We start from the raw sequence: 16,301 nt of genomic DNA on the forward strand, positions 1-16,301 counted from the left end.
AAACTAAACCCTAAAAGGGCGTAGTATTCTCATCCTAAGGGTTGGTGAAAGCCACACACACTCTGGCTAGGCTTATAAATGCCCTAGGGCAGATAGCCTAGTATGAACCTATGAACCTATGAACCTAAAAGGAACCTTGATGATTGGATGGGAGAAAGGAAATTCACCCCGGGGATCAAGTCAGTTGCCCTGCTAGACAGGGGTCCAGGGAAGTTTATAGTGTGGGAAGAAATAGCCAGGGAATTGTTATGGCTAGGCTTGTATAGGCCCTAGGGCCGATAGCCTAGTACCAACCTATGAACATTTCCATGCTATGTGAGAGCTCTACTTTCTGTTTGTTCCTATCAGAAAGACTCATACTGAGCCCATTCTTTTTCCTGGAGTGAGACTTGGGCAGCATGGAGTGAGACAAACACAAGTCCTGCTGGAGCAGCCTACCTAGCTAGTGAAACAATCCCCTTAGCAGCTGCTTTGAGCTGCTAATCAAACATGGGTCATAGGGGTTGCAGTAAATGTACATTACCATATCTTCACCATAAATTATTATCTTAATGGAAGTAACCTTACAGGTGTCCATCAGTACTGAAAACAACACAAGTCCCAAAACTGACTCTTGTGCAACTCACATGTTATACTGGCATAAGTTAGGAAAATAAATCGGTAACCAATGTATTATATATCATATCCTGTTTCTGATAGCATAATTTGTCCATGTGGAGATATCTATCAATAAAGCAGAAGTAGGAGCACCTTTACCTTATGATCAGTAAATATCTGTAGCAGAATATATGTTACTTCTTTACTTCACTTCTGCCTTTTTTTGCATTCTGACATTATGAGATAATACTGTCAGAATGTGTTACCAGTAATTAGCTTCACTTCTACCTTACACACTCTGACATAATGAGATAATAGTACCATCCAAAATATGTGTTAGGGTGCAAACATATGCCTATTATTTAAATAACTTAGAACAGAAGGTAACAGAAGTACGGGATGGTAATTATTAGCAAGTGTGCTAATCTCCTTCTTCCATGTGCAAATTGTGGTTGCCTCCTTTTACATTCTTGGATAATACTAGCATTCTTACCTCTTATTGAAAAGTCATTGAGATACCACCTAAAGATGTTCCCTTCCCATGTCATCTTGTAACTCTGCCCTTTCCCAGTGGTGGTTATGGCAAGTAAAATGTTATGACCCCTTTTGACATATAGTAGGACTTGAATTATAAATAAAATAAATACTTTCATCTCTTTTAAAATGTATTAAACTGTTTTTTCTTATTTCTATGTGAAATATGTCTACTAGTTACCTTTTTCATATACTTACTAAACTCTGACCTCTTGACTAGCTGACCTGCCATCTGATTGTTCTTTCACATTCTCTTTTGAGTGCAGGTAGTTGTGATATCCAGTAACGTCTGCATTTTATGGCACAATGCTGTTTTCCTGCTTGCTCTGTGATACACTGCACTACACATTCACTCAGTAATCTAAGGTTACATGTGGGGATTGTGAAGCATGCCAGTGCTTGTTTGTTGAAAAGAATACACTTCTTCAGAGGTTTTGAAACAAATCATCTCCATTTTATTGTAATGTAATCTTTTACAAATGGCTTAATTCTCCACTTCTTTTTTTATGGTATGTGATGCCCCTGTAGCTGGGGAAAATAACTTCATGGCAGTGAATGCTTATTAAGCACAATATCGCTGAAACAATGAGTAGCATAAATTACATTGTTTATTTTCAAATGATGTTATTTACTGTGTAGTCATAATCCTGTATTATTCAAAAGTCCTGCATAGCCTTATTAGTTTTTTTGCTGTCTGATGGTGAGAAATCACTTTCTCTCACCTAGCAAGTCAGGTTTTATGTCATCTAATAAGTCAGGTTGTGTTTTGAGTATTAAATTTCTTTGAAAACTGGTTGTATAAAATGTGGCAAAGTTTAACCTAATATTGTAATTCTCATTTTAGGTCTGTTTCCTATGAGTTTTGGACCCGTCTACTCTGGCTCCAAGCATGGAGTGGTTGGCTTTAGCAGATCTATAGCGGTAAGTAAACTTTTTGGCTTCTTAAGTCATGAATAATCAACCTCTCTGTGAACTAATAGAGCTCAGGACTTCAGAATTCTTTTATCATCCATGGTTTCTATGTTTAGCAAATGCAGATTTAATGGGGAACAACTAAGCAGTCCGCACAGAAATGTATGGTGTATTGTGATGCGTAGCCTACCTGCAAAACATTTTAATTTACTCACTATAAACTGTGAACCACTTCAAAGTACGAAATACTTGTAACCAAAAAATTGGTTCAGTTGCAATAAAGGCTGTCTTCCCCAGTAGATAGTTTGTTTCAGTTATAATCACCACCAATAGCTCCACCACGTAAAATAGTTCTTGAATAATCACCACCAATAGCTCCATGAAAGAAATTATTTTATTATTGTTAACAAAGAACAGTTTAAAAGAACTGATTTAGCGCTTTCGTCTCCCACTGGAGACCTCTTCAGAATCAATTAACCTTGCTCAAATCATTCCTTTTATATAAAAAACACACATCAATTAATTTCAATTAAATTAAGTACTAATAAGTAATAAAAAGAAATAAAAAGAAATAAAAAGTCATTGGCTGGCCATACTAATCATTCTAACAAGTATTAAAGACATATTCTCCCCTTGCAACAAAGAACCGAAATTGCTGAAACCTTAAGCCTGAAAGAATTCTCTTACAAAAAATTATGTTTGTGTTTATACAACTGATCAAGAACACAGATACAAGAAAAAGCACTTTCAAGAACATACCTTAGGGGATAGTTCTAATGAACAACATAAAACAATACCAATAAAACCTACAAAGTTGGATAAATATATTATAATACTTCCAACCTTGTTGTACTAATATTTGTATATGTGAAAGGTATATGTGTATATATATATATATATATATATATATATATATATATATATATATATATATATATAAATACATATTTATCCTTCTGTGTGGAGTCTGCATGTCCTCCCCGTGGTCAAGTGGTCTCCGAAAGACATGCATGAATGGGTGTGCCTTTGCTGAAGGTTGGGCATCGGGCTGGCAACTCGGCACCATAAAAATCGACTGCCAACCATTAGCAGACCGGAGTTCTGTTGTGGCGACCACAAAGCTGAAAAGACAAACAACAATAAAAGCAGTGGAAATATATCTTGCTTTCATAGAATCTTGTATTGCACATGCTTCTGTTGTTCCTTATAAGTTAGTGATTAGACCCCTTTAAATAAGGGACAGAGACCTCAAATTAAGTAAGGCTGTGTGCTAAAAATGTATTATGCTTTCTTTGGAAGATGATAATACTGAAGTTGCTTAAGAGATTTTCTTTTTTGAAGAAGAAGAGGAAGAGGAAGAAGAGTAATTTTAAAACAGAATGGGTCTGGGATAGTATGAAATAAAGGACACACATTTGGCAGATAATGACTCTGGATAGAATTGAAGTTGCACACATTTTCTTACAGCCTTACTTTTATTAATGTTAATTATAGGGGTCCAGCAACACACTTCTCAGAAATAGTAATATGTATATCCTTTTTCAGCCTGATGTGATGTTTACTAAAGACGAATTTAAAAATATTTTATATTTTATCAGATCTGAATGATGCACAAGAATTCAGTAATAAATGTGTTTTTAAACTATCCTGGGAATTCATTAAAGGGACTAGCTTATAGCTTGTTCTAAAAAGGCACTGCTCCCATGATGCAGTATTCTGCAGTTCAGAGACATGTTAGCTCTGATGAGGAAACTCATTATTAGCTTACCTGCATGTGTCTAATTGCAGTTACTATTACAATGAACAAACCATTGCCGATAAGCATGCAACAGTATTAAACTGCTTCTTGTGTAGAACATTGGCATTCCTCCAAGTCACTCTCCCACATACACAAGTACACATTCAAACACAAACGTATACACACACACACACACACACACACACACACACACACACACACACACACACACACACACACACACACACCATGGTCTCCTCACTTTTCTTCCCTCCCGTGGTCCCCCCCCCACCCCCGCTGGTCAACATAATAGTTTAAGTGCTATTATGACACAATTGTAGTTGCTCTGTTGGCTAGTGTGTCCCCCACCTGATCACAGTAATAGTTTAAGTGCTGTTATGGCACACTTGTAGTTGCCCATTTGGCTAGTGTTTCCTCCATCCCCAATCTCTATACTGATATTGGTACCATTATGGCACTTAGAGGTGTTACCCTAGGGTTTAGTGTCCCCCCCCAGCCCCTGATGTCTGTCCTGAAATTGTTGCTGCTATGACACTTAGAATAATCCCTGGTGTCTATTGTCCCCCCCTCCCCTAGATGCCCATACTGATGTTGATGCCATTATGGCACTTAACTATTGAGTTATCCCTTGCATCTAGTTGTTCCCCTCACCCCACTGGGGTTGGCTGTCTTGACATACACAGCTGAACAATGTCTTTAATCTCTTGGATATAGATGGCTTTTTTGGAGGCAGTTTGGGGGTACTATCTCCTGGACTGCCTCATTAGCATTCAGCATGGACGCAGAGAAAGATCAATGCGGTGCAGCATGTCTTTATGTTAGCGCACTGTGCAGCACAGTGTTTTGGTGGTTGCTGAATACCAAAATGTTTTTACAGAGGTGTACACTTAATGGTACCTCCTTGAATTCCGCATTATGTTGTCATGGTGTTTAGTTTTGTACCTACATTGCCTTTATCACATGTTAACTTTAAAATGTATATCTAAATTTCATCCTTGACTACTTCTCTGTCAGATTTACTGAGAAATACCATATTTTTATTCATGGAGAACTATCACTAAATGCCCTTACCTCATATGCATTTCATATAACTCAGCCTGTTAAGTATATTGTAACCTTGTCAGAGAAATCTGTCTTAATTCTGAAAATATTTTGTTATGTCTGTATAAATATTTAGGCAGATAAGTATTAACTTCAGAAAGAAAAGAACTTAGAAGAAGATCCCCTATGGGGTTACTATATGCACAGGCAAAATTTACAGATAAAGTGGGTTACAGAGGAGTAAATTAAGCTAACTTATCAAAGTTAGGAACATTACTGCAAAAAAAATGTCATCTCACATAAAAATAGGAGAATAGGAAATAGATCAACTGTTGCTTAATAAAATGGGCTTAGTTTCATAAATTAAAAACCTTTAATTAAGAAAAATCCTTTATTATCATATTAATAACTATAGTCAGCATTTTAATAGGAACAATTATGTATCAGCAGTCTGCAAAAAAGCACAAGTGCATAGAGATAGGGAACTAAAATACAATGTGTTTAGTATACAGTACATACTTATGTAACTACAACACGTATAAGTGTGCTACAAGATGGAGGAAATCCTGCATGATGCTGTTGTCACACTTCTACTCCAGGGCGTGTGTGTGTGTGTGTGTGTGTGTGTGTGTGTGTGTGTGTGTGTGTGTGTGTGTGTGTGTGTGTGTGTGTGTGTGTGTGTGTGTGTGTGTGTGTGTGTGTGTGTGTGTGTGTTTAAGGCGATGTTCCCTACACACTGTCAAGGAGTTAATGCTCTACACATACCATTAATAAAGGCACTGCCCATTGTACTCTCTACCACTAACATGTCCACTGGGCATCCTGTTGCTGACACCTGCCATACTGCCTGCTGTCTCTAGGTGTCTTGAAGGTCAAGCACCTTATTTCTCACCAATGCATTTGGTTATTGAAGTTATGAGCATGGCATTGCATGCATCTCTGTGCCCACCAGTGAATTTGCAACAGACATATGTCTCTGCAGCTGAGTTTTCTCTAGCCATGTGTTCCCAAACAAAATGCACTACAGGCAAATGTCTTGCATCTTAGCAACCTGAACCCATTTGCCCTGGCTTTTATAATCTCTTGCATGAAGATTTATGTTTAGCATTTGCTTGGACTAAATACTTGAATTTCTATCAATGAATAAAGAAGACGTGCCAGTGGAACATATGTGCTATTCAACACTTCTTACATCTCTATAATAATCTGATGTTACTTATGAAACAGAGTGATGTCCTTATTTCCCTTTGGGGGAAACCTTGAAAATTAGAGGGATGCCTGTAAATTCGTCCCAGCCCTCGGAGCAGGAGAAGGCCTATGAGTGTGGGTATTGGCAAGGGGATTATGGCCGACAGATAGACTCTGCTTTGAAATATCAGTTTGTCCACAAATCACTACAGCTTGACATGCATAGACTGGCTTGTGAATGGGAATAGATGAAACATATAAACATGTGTCATGACGTAAATAACAGACATGAGAATCAAGACACATGACACACAGAATCTCGTGCAGCAGGTGTGGCTATAATCTTGGAAAATAAATATCCAGCTATTAAACAGGTATTTAGAAACTGTGTGAAAAGAAGTCACTTTACTTCTTCTTTCGGCTTTTCCTGGTTAGGGGTCGCCACAGTGGATCACCTGTCCGCTCATGATTGGCATTCGAGTTTTACGGTGTTGAGTTGCCAGCCCGGTGCCCATTCTTCCACAGAAGGTACACACATGCACGCACTCATGCCTAGGAACAATTTAGAGTATCCAAGCCACCTACAGTATGTCTTTGGGATGTAGGAGGAAACGGGAGAACCAGGAGGAAACCCATGCAACCACAGGAAGAACATGCAGACTCCGCACAGAAGGTACCCCAGCTGAGGGTCCAACTGGAGAATGTGTTGCTGTGAGGTGGCAATGCTAACCGCTGCACCACCGCGGCCACCCAAAAGAAGTCACTTTACTAAAGTATATAAAAAAGAATAAATGGATTTACAGTAAGTCTGCATGTACTAGACTACATAGTTATGAAAAAGTGTTATTTGTGAGCACAGTCAGTGGTGAGAATGTGCACTGTGAGAACAGAATAATGTTTGACAAATATTATACTTTGCTCCAGTATCTAGTTTAAATAACATGCTTCACTTGATACATTTGAGTTTTTCTTCTCAGATTCAGAACTAAGTTACAAGATGCTTATGTATAAATACACGAACAGGAAATAAAAGAGTTTCTAGCCTGTTGATACTGTGAATGATTTATAGATAATTGGGTGTTTGACTTGAGTTTCCAGCCTGTTGATACTGTGAATGATTTATAGATAATTGGGTGTTTGACTTGTAAAAGTCCTGGCACATGAAAATAATTCACAGTGTAAATGCTGATGAAAAATATTTAAGGAAAATGTTCATCTGCTGATTTTTTTTTTTTAATAATTCAAAAATTTACAATATATTACATTACATTTGGTTTATTGTAGAAGGAGAAAATAAGTCTGTCTGGTCTTCCCTTTTAAGTGTTTAAACATTCTTGGTCCGTTCTATCCCTACCCTTTTTCCTTACCTCTTTTCCAGCTGTACTATGTGGATTTCCTTTCTATCACTCATCCTGGTCATCTATTCTATGATCCCAAAATCTTCTCTGTGATAAAGTCTATTTGGAGATCAATGGAAAAATTCATCCCCTCAATCTTCTGCTTGTACCCTCTCTCTCCCCTGTCTGTCCTGCCTGCTCAGAATGACCCCTTTAGATCTTCTTGGTATGATCATGAGTTCCAGTACAATATGCCTTTCATTTCTTCTAGTTTCTAGTGAGAAGAGCTTTGCCTCCTCTAGTCTGTGGCCATATGCACTCTAAGCCATCTGACAGATCTTTCTAGTAGTGTTCATTTGAATTTGTTCCAGCAACCTGATGCCCCTTCTTTATAAGGCCTGTAAATTGCATGCATTACTTAAGGTGTGATCTGATCAAGGTGGGTCTATATCAGATTATCGATATTTGAAAATGTCGAAGCACATTTATTCTACACAAAAATGTCGAATGCTGAGTTTGTTGGACAGCCAAAACATCATTATTATTATCCGTACGGTCTCACATGCCTTTTCCCCAACTGTAGTACGGTCTCAGAGTTAGACTATTTAGTTCAGAGGGTGGGGGGGGGGCACAAAACCCTCCCCACTTAAATACGTTAGTTTTTATGTCATGTTGTCTGTTGGCCTTCCAATTTGGAATTGGTGTTTTGGCCGTTCAACATTTTTGTGTCAAATAAATGTGCTTCGACATTTTAAAATGTTGATATTCTGATATAGAGCTGATCAAGGCCTTGTAGAGTGGTACCATTGCATCTTTTCTTCTTGAATCTTTCCCTCAGTGGATGCATTCCTCCATTCTGTTTGTTGTGACCTTTGCCCTCTCACTCTGCTCCCAATGGTACAATGCAGGAGTGACTAACAACTACAGATCCTTCTCTTATTTTGCTGCCTTCAGTTCTACTCCTCCCAGCTGTTACTTCACACCAGTGTTGTTTTGGCCCAGGTACAGTAACTTGTAGCTGTCTTCACTGATCCTCAACTGTCACTTTTCTGTTCATTTGTTCAGCCTTTTCAAATCCTTTGACAGAGTCCTCCTCCCACCCTCCATTTCTAATCCCATCTTTGTGTCACCAGCACTGAAGATGGTCTTGTTCTTTGTGCCCTCAGAGTCTGAGACAAACACATTGATGAGCACTTTACTCAGGACAGACCCCTGTGGTGCTCATCTCTCCACTTCCCTAATGCCTGACATTGCCCATCTCGCTACATCCCTGTGTCCTGCCGGTCAGCCATACACCTGTCTTGTCCCTTAGTCTTGGCCCTTCCCTCAACCCATCCAGTTTTTGTATAAATATGTGTTTACTGGACTGAGCTGCTTACTATGGCTTTATCATAATCATACTTATCATACAGCACTGCTTATAATGTATGTTCCTAGGAAAGTTCCATTACAGTTATATGCTAAAATTGAGCAACTACATGGAAAAAATGGAAATGATTCATTGACAGACAGAATCAACAAAATGTAGTGAAGCTAGAAAAAATATCTACATTTATCGGTATTGCTCCACAATAACTGACTAAAGCTATAGCTTGCTATCTGCTTCACATACCTGGAGAAGTTAAGTATTTTTCTGGGATTTACTGTATCTACTTAATAAATCTAAGCTTGCATCACAAAAGCTCAGCAGAAAAAGTAGTCAAAATATGAACCAGTGAAACAGAAAAATAAGCATTATGTGTAGGAAGCCAGCTCCCTGCACCCCTCACTTTATTATTCTCACTACAAGGTCACTGCATCTTGAGCATGATCACTCACAGGTGCTGCCAAACCTGTCTTACTCTTTCTCCAGGAGGCTTCAAGATTGAATAATTGACTCAACAATAACATACAAGAGCTGCAAAGTCACGCATATGTGTATCCATAAGCAATGAATCAACTATGGGCAACTCATGCAATTAGGAGAGAGTTCATAGTTTCACAGGTAAGTTCATATAAAAAAAAAAAACAAACTATTCAGAAGTTACCTCTAGCCACAAGAAGGGCAGAAGATAGATAAGGCAGATAATTTGGGTCTATATTAAATCACCGAACGCTTAAAAAAAGCAAATGGTGATTGATCGACCCTATGTAAGCAAAAGCTTACAATGTCGAAGTGTCAGAACAGCAATTTCTTTCCAAGGGAAAAAAATCGCCATTCCAACAAAAAATAAAAAAATAAAAATTAATTTCAAACATTGCATTAAATGGGGGGCTTCACCCCCCTACTTAAATATACCAACTCCGAGACCGCACTACAGTGCTGAAAATGGCAAAGTACCGAAGTGGCTTAACAGCCACTTTGATATTTTCCGTTTTTGGCCTTTTAAGTTCGACCAAGACGCATTCGAAAGAGTGTGTCTTCAGTCTTCTAATATAGGCCCGATAATTTGAGGCTGCCCATCCAATTATCTAGGTTTACCTTGATGACAAGACTGCTGTTTGCATTTGCATGTACTGGAAGTTTGTTTCAGAGCTGAGGAATACATTGGATATGACTCTATCATGCAGATGTGTCTTACTTATCTCATAATGAAGGTTTAGTTCCTTTAACCAAGTATTAAAAGTACCATTAGTTCTGCGACAGAATAGGAGATCAAATAGGGTTGGGTCTTTCATGGCTTGAAAGGCTAGGCACAAATCTCCATGGAGAAGTCTGTAAGAGACTGAATAAACAGGAAGGGCTGACGGTCCCAAGTGATAGCTAAGATTTTTGAAGCCACTGACCTTTTTCTTTATGAATCTCTGAGGTGTCTCAAGTTATGTGATATTTTTAGACATATACATGCCCAAAGGTGCATTATATTTAATAATAGGTCTGATAAGATATGAATAAATGGGGAATTAGAACTTCATTGGATCTAGTGGAGATGCCTTTGGAAATTAGATGGATCAGATAAAAGGCTTTCTGAACTACTGTGCAGACATGATGGTCAAATAATAATGAGTTATCAACAAGAGGACCCAGATCCCTTACAAGAGTGTCTAATTTGAGGGGGGTGTATTGCCTACATGTAAATCAAACTGTTTTAATTACCAAAATTAGCTATGCTAAATTTTGTTACATTTAATTTGAGACCATTGTCTTTGCACCAGCTGCTGACAAGATCTAGCTCACATTGGAGCAATTGTAAATCTGTTGAAGATTGAATAATAGTTAATTCACAGTTACTGGTGAACTAAGTTAACCATAGGCCAGGAGTGCTGGTCTGAGGGTTTGAAAGATAAATGCCAAATAGGAGAGGGCCCAAAACTGGTAACTTTTTTTGCTTTTAGAAGTGACACCTGTGACTCTAGCTACATGGTTTCTGTTAGACAACCAGTCAGCTATTCCCAACACAATTCAAAGATATATATTCAGATTTACAAGTCTGTCAATAATGACTGCATGAAGAATACTGTCAAAGGCCTTGGCCAGGTCTGAGTATGCTGTATACACTGCAGAACCAATGTCCACTGCTTTGGCTACTTTTTCAATGAAATTAATGAGGTTAAAGAGGCAGGACCTTCCTTTGACAAAGCTAAATTGATGAGGGTCACAGTTAAGAGCTTTTCAATGTCCATATTAAAGAGGTCTGTGATAATGCACTTGATAGCTTTACATACGAGGCTGGTGAGACTGATGGGTCTGTAGTTACCATGGTCTGTGATTTGGCCACCCTTGTGTAATGGCATAGCTGTTTTCCAGGATTCAGGAATGTAACCAGTAGAGAGGGTTAGAATAAAGAGGTTATGTAAGGGCTCAGAAAGGCCATATATTGCACTGATAATCAGACAGCCATATATTGCACTGATAATCAGACAATCTGGTAAGTTATCAGGACTAATGGATGAATATTTCTAGTTGTTTTGAGAGGGTGTAAGAATTTGTGCCATGATAATTAAAGAGGGTAGCTGGGATTGTGAAACCTGTGGAACAGCTATAACTATGTGTGGAGTAAAATCTGTACTAAATTTGTTAACTAGCATATTAGCTATTTCCTTTTGGGTCAGAGAGTATAGCATTATTGTGGACTAGCTTCAAACATGGTTGGATATTAGCTTTTAACTTCCTGACATAGTTAAATAAAGATTTATAATTATTTTTGGATTTAGTGGCTATTTTAAGTTTATACTCTGCTTTGGGCTTCCTAATGGTTCCCTTAAGCTCTTTGTTAGTTTGCTTAAATGTGCACTTAAGGAAGGTAGAATGAGACTTCTTATAAGCATTACTTATAAGCATTAAGCAGTTTCTTTCTCTTTTTATACAATTTATTTATATAGGTATTCCACCACAGAGTTTTTTCTTAAATTTCTCATTATATTTGGTGCTGAGAGAGACTTCCTTATCAATACAACTATTTAAGTGGGAGTAGAAGTCAGCGGCAAAGGTAGTAACTTGAGCAACGGGATCCTTTGGAGGAGGATTACAGAGAATTTATATAGGTCATCAAGTAACTGAAGAAGGTTTGTGTTTGAAAAGTCCTTAAACATATTGCTATTTACAGAGAAGGGCCTCCAATTTTAAAAGAAAAGGTGACTAAATTATGGTCTGATCTAGTAAGGCATAATGATCATAAGGAGATGTGCAAGAAGTGAGTATATTTGGTGATGATTTCTAAATGACATTAAAATTACAGCAACTGAAGTTAGAAATAGCTATGTACAGACTGTCATTTTAGTTATATTCAGGGTACAAGGACTTCAGAATAAGTGTTCATAATTGAGGTGCAAGGTGCTTACTTACCCAGTGAGGAAGCTGTATTTTTATTGTCACGTGCCCTGATGGCCTACTTATAGGTTAGTACACCCCATTGATTAATAAGTTGTTGCTGAATGCTTGCTAAATAATGCAGTATACTGTTGTTTAAAATAACACATCAGTATTTAGTTATAGAAAATAATATTGTAAAATGCAATGCAAGAAAACACAAGCCCACTGAAAGCATGTACAACTGGAAACTTCACTGCAATTGAGCAAAAAAAAATGTCACACTACTATAAGCAGAAACAGAAAGAGGAACACTGTTCTTCAGTTAAATCCTTCAGTGCAGCAGTAAACGAGAATCGGTTAAACCAGTTTCAATACAACAGTATCTTCCTTAGCAGTAACTTCAAAAACTGTTAAACTGGTTAAGATACAACAGTATCTTCCTTAGCAGTAACTTCAAAAAACGTTAAACTGGTTAAGATACAACAGTATCTTCCTTAGCAGTAACTTCAAAAAACGTTAAACTGGTTAAGATACAACAGTATCTTCCTTAGCAGTAACTTCAAAAAACGTTAAACTGGTTAAGATACAACAGTATCTTCCTTAGCAGTAACTTCAAAAAACGTTAAACTGGTTAAGATACAACAGTATCTTCCTTAGCAGTCACTTCAAAAAACATTAAACTGGTTAAGATACAACAGTATCTTCCTTAGCAGTAACTTCAAAAAACGTTAAACTGGTTAAGATACAACAGTATCTTCCTTAGCAGTAACTTCAAAAAACGTTAAACTGGTTAAGATACAACAGTATCTTCCTTAGCAGTAACTTCAAAAAACGTTAAACTGGTTAAGATACAACAGTATCTTCCTTAGCAGTAACTTCAAAAAACGTTAAACTGGTTAAGATACAACAGTATCTTCCTTAGCAGTAACTTCAAAAAACGTTAAACTGGTTAAGATACAACAGTATCTTCCTTAGTAGTAACTTCAAAAACAATTAAACTAGTTAAGATACAACAGTATCTTCCTCTGTAACTTACTAAAGAAGACACTGTTGTATTGAAAATATTGAAACAGGTTTAACTGAAGAACAATGTTCCCCTTTCTGTTTCTGTTTATACTGTGGTACTGATGGGTTTTTTTTTTTGCTCATTTACAATAAAAATAATATTGTCCCATCATCCACAAAAGTGGCCTTGCTTGTGCACATTGAAGTCCTGTCATCCATGTTTGGAGTGATATACTCAGTGCCACATTCTTCCCTGTATGTAGTATACCTCCATTTTCTGTAGTGTGGCATCTGCCTTCTACTTATAGCAGCTGTTTTGATCATTCGTTTAACACTGAATCACAGTTCTCCACTTTATAAATTGTGTCACCTGTTCTTTCAGATAAATGTTGCCTAGTCAAATAATGTAGTTGCTCAACATGAAAACAGTTTCCTCTACATTAATATGTTTTTTTTAATATTTGTTTTGTGGTGTATGCATAGAACAGGTTGATCATGAACAAAATGCTGACTTAATCTACATTTTGCATGTCTTTTTAAGGAAATTACAAAGCTTAATAACTGTGGTGTCCGAGTAAATGTCCTTTGCCCATCAATCACAGACACTGACATTCTCAAGACAATCGCCTCTGAAAACAATATGGGACAGTTTGCCCATTTAGCTAACATTGCCCAGAAGACAATGGAAACTGTTGGAATTTTGAAGTAAGTACTACCATTTTGTTTGTAATACTATGTAGGTAACACTTTTTTTAATAGTAAATTTTATTTGCTAATTCCATTCAAAGTGTATTTTAAACTCAGTTAAGTGATGCTGTGAAATTCTGATGGAGATGAAGGTGAAGAACATATTAGCACATTAAAGACTAAGTCAGCATTGCTCCAGAACATTAACCCAGAACTTTTTAGATGTATGTGGATTCCAGGATGGACAGAAGGCTTAGAACCAGTGTTGACAATACATGGGTTATCTGCTGTGATGGTGGGTTATTTCTTTAGTCTGCTTAAAAGACAGTGGGTTTTTGTTGAGATTGTTTTATGATGCCATGCTAAATGACTCTGTTATTGGATCCAACCTAATTTTCCCTTGATATTAATGATTAAAATGGCTATGTCAAACACTAGGAATGAGTAATTCACAACAGATCTATAAATCTGTAAACCATGACACCATAACAGGACACTAGTATGCCCTATCATGACAGGAACATTGGAATTATACAGACATACAAATATACAAGTGGGAAGAAGCCGCGGTGGACAGAGGTAGCATTGTTGCCTCACAGCAAGAGGTTCTCCTGTTCGATTCTCGGCTGGAGTGCCTTCTGTGTGGAGTCTGCATGTCCTTCCCATGGTCGAGTGGCCTTTGAAAGATGTGCATGAATGGGCATGCCTTTGCTGAAGGTTGGGCGTCAGGTGGCAACTCGGTACCATAAAAATCGACTGCCAATCATTAGCGGACCGGAGTTCCGCTGTGGCGACCCCTAACCGGGAAAAGACAAGCAACAACAACAACAAACATACAAGTGGGAGTATATGTGAGCCAAAACAGTTGAGATATTTTCTAGATGAAGTGCCTAACTACAAGAGTGCAGGTCTGAAATGGCATGCAAAGCATTTAATAGGAATATGAGTTGCTTATCTGAAGCCAGGAGCTGCAATACCAACAAGAAATCAAGTTACTGCTGCACCTCAGATACCACTATGATTCTGTCATAAGTCTATGTGTTTGTAAATGGCCTGAGACATAACTCACTGGACTATATGAAAAGAGACGTAATGGATCTCTCAGAATATGTATGTCTGATAGGCATGAGCCTGGCAGTGAGTAGAATTCTACCTTCACCAAGGATGATGCCACAGTATGAACATAAAATGATTTATTTTAGTAATTGGCTTAGTTTCTGGTGTCACTCCAGGAGGAACCAAAATCTGTCAACATGGGAGGACATGGTCAAAAGGCCACGTTACTTTGCCAAGGATGGGCTGGACATGACTCCCCTAGGCTTTTGGATATTGGCTAAAAAATCATCTACTCCTTAGAGTGTTTTTTTAGCCAATGCCAAAAAAAGAAAGCTACCAACATAGTGAAAAAGTCTACAGGCAGCCTTAAGGTGTTACTGGTCAATACTTGGAGTCTAAACAAAAAACTTCTCACCCTTCAAGCTATCCTCACTCTGGAGAATGTTGACTTCTGTGCCATGACCAAGACTTGGTTTAAAGCCATAGAAAGTACTCCGGAGGTGCAAAGCTACATAGAGTCATAGATTCTTAGGGTCTATATCATTTAATTGAAAACTCATTTCATTGAAGCTTAATTCATTGACACATATTCACTGAAAGCTCACTTCACTGAAAACCCAATTCACTGAAAGCTCACTTCACTGAAAACCCATTTCTCTGAAACTCATTTTGTTTAAAGGTACATATGGCCTTTTCCCCACCGTTGTGCAATCCTGGAGTTGGTATATAAAGTAAGAGGGGATGTGGGGGGCACAGCCCCCCATATATTGTAAATATTTTAAAGCATATAGATAAATACTTAAAAGTGTAATGAATAAATTCTTGCAGAAGACAACATATAACCACACCCTCCTTACTCTATATACTAACTCCAGGAATAGGCGGTATATACCTTTCAATGAAATTAATTTCAGTTAATTGGGTTTTCCGTGAAGTGAGCTTTCAGTGAATATGTGTCAATGAATTAAGCTTCAATGAAATGAGTTTTCTATTATATGATATAGACCCTATTCTTGGGCTAATGACCCAAGGGGCCTTTCTAAGTCTAGCCAAATTTTCCCAAAATAATAATGATGTCCTGCATCCAAATAGGACATTGAGGGCCAGGCATTTATAAGCTACCTCTGTCCATAAGGGATATAGGTGCTAGGCCCAGTGTAAATTTCCTATTCCCCATCCACTTGTCTGGGTAGTGCTTATACTGGGTAATAGTCAAACTCAGCTTCACATGGATGGGAAGCCTGTTTCATAGGAGGGGCGGTCCCTGGGACACATATCTGTCTCTCCAGCATGTTCTGTTTAGGTTGCAAACAAAATTTAGATCATTAGACCTTGTATTTCTGGTACTCTTTGACTTACAAATATGTAAGAGAGTCATAAGTGTGGGGTTTGTGGATGCCTTGTAAGCCAGGCATAGATCACCCCGCAGCTATCTCTAGGAGACTGAGTAGAG

General features: G+C 37.9%; 1 protein-coding gene across 1 annotated transcript in view; it reads left to right on the top strand.

Moving 5' to 3' along the window:
* Positions 1 to 16,301, top strand: part of LOC122800019 (15-hydroxyprostaglandin dehydrogenase [NAD(+)]-like) — a 344,456-nt gene that overhangs the window by 220,658 nt on the left and 107,497 nt on the right. The window contains exons 6-7 of the mRNA XM_044069482.1: positions 1,976 to 2,052; positions 13,647 to 13,810. Coding sequence (XP_043925417.1) covers positions 1,976 to 2,052; positions 13,647 to 13,810 — 241 coding nt within the window. The remainder of the gene's footprint in view (positions 1 to 1,975; positions 2,053 to 13,646; positions 13,811 to 16,301) is intronic.

Source organism: Protopterus annectens, chromosome 4.part0 (assembly GCF_019279795.1).
Source record: "Protopterus annectens isolate FY-2018-M chromosome 4.part0, PAN1.0, whole genome shotgun sequence".
Classification (NCBI taxonomy): domain Eukaryota; kingdom Metazoa; phylum Chordata; order Ceratodontiformes; family Protopteridae; genus Protopterus; species Protopterus annectens.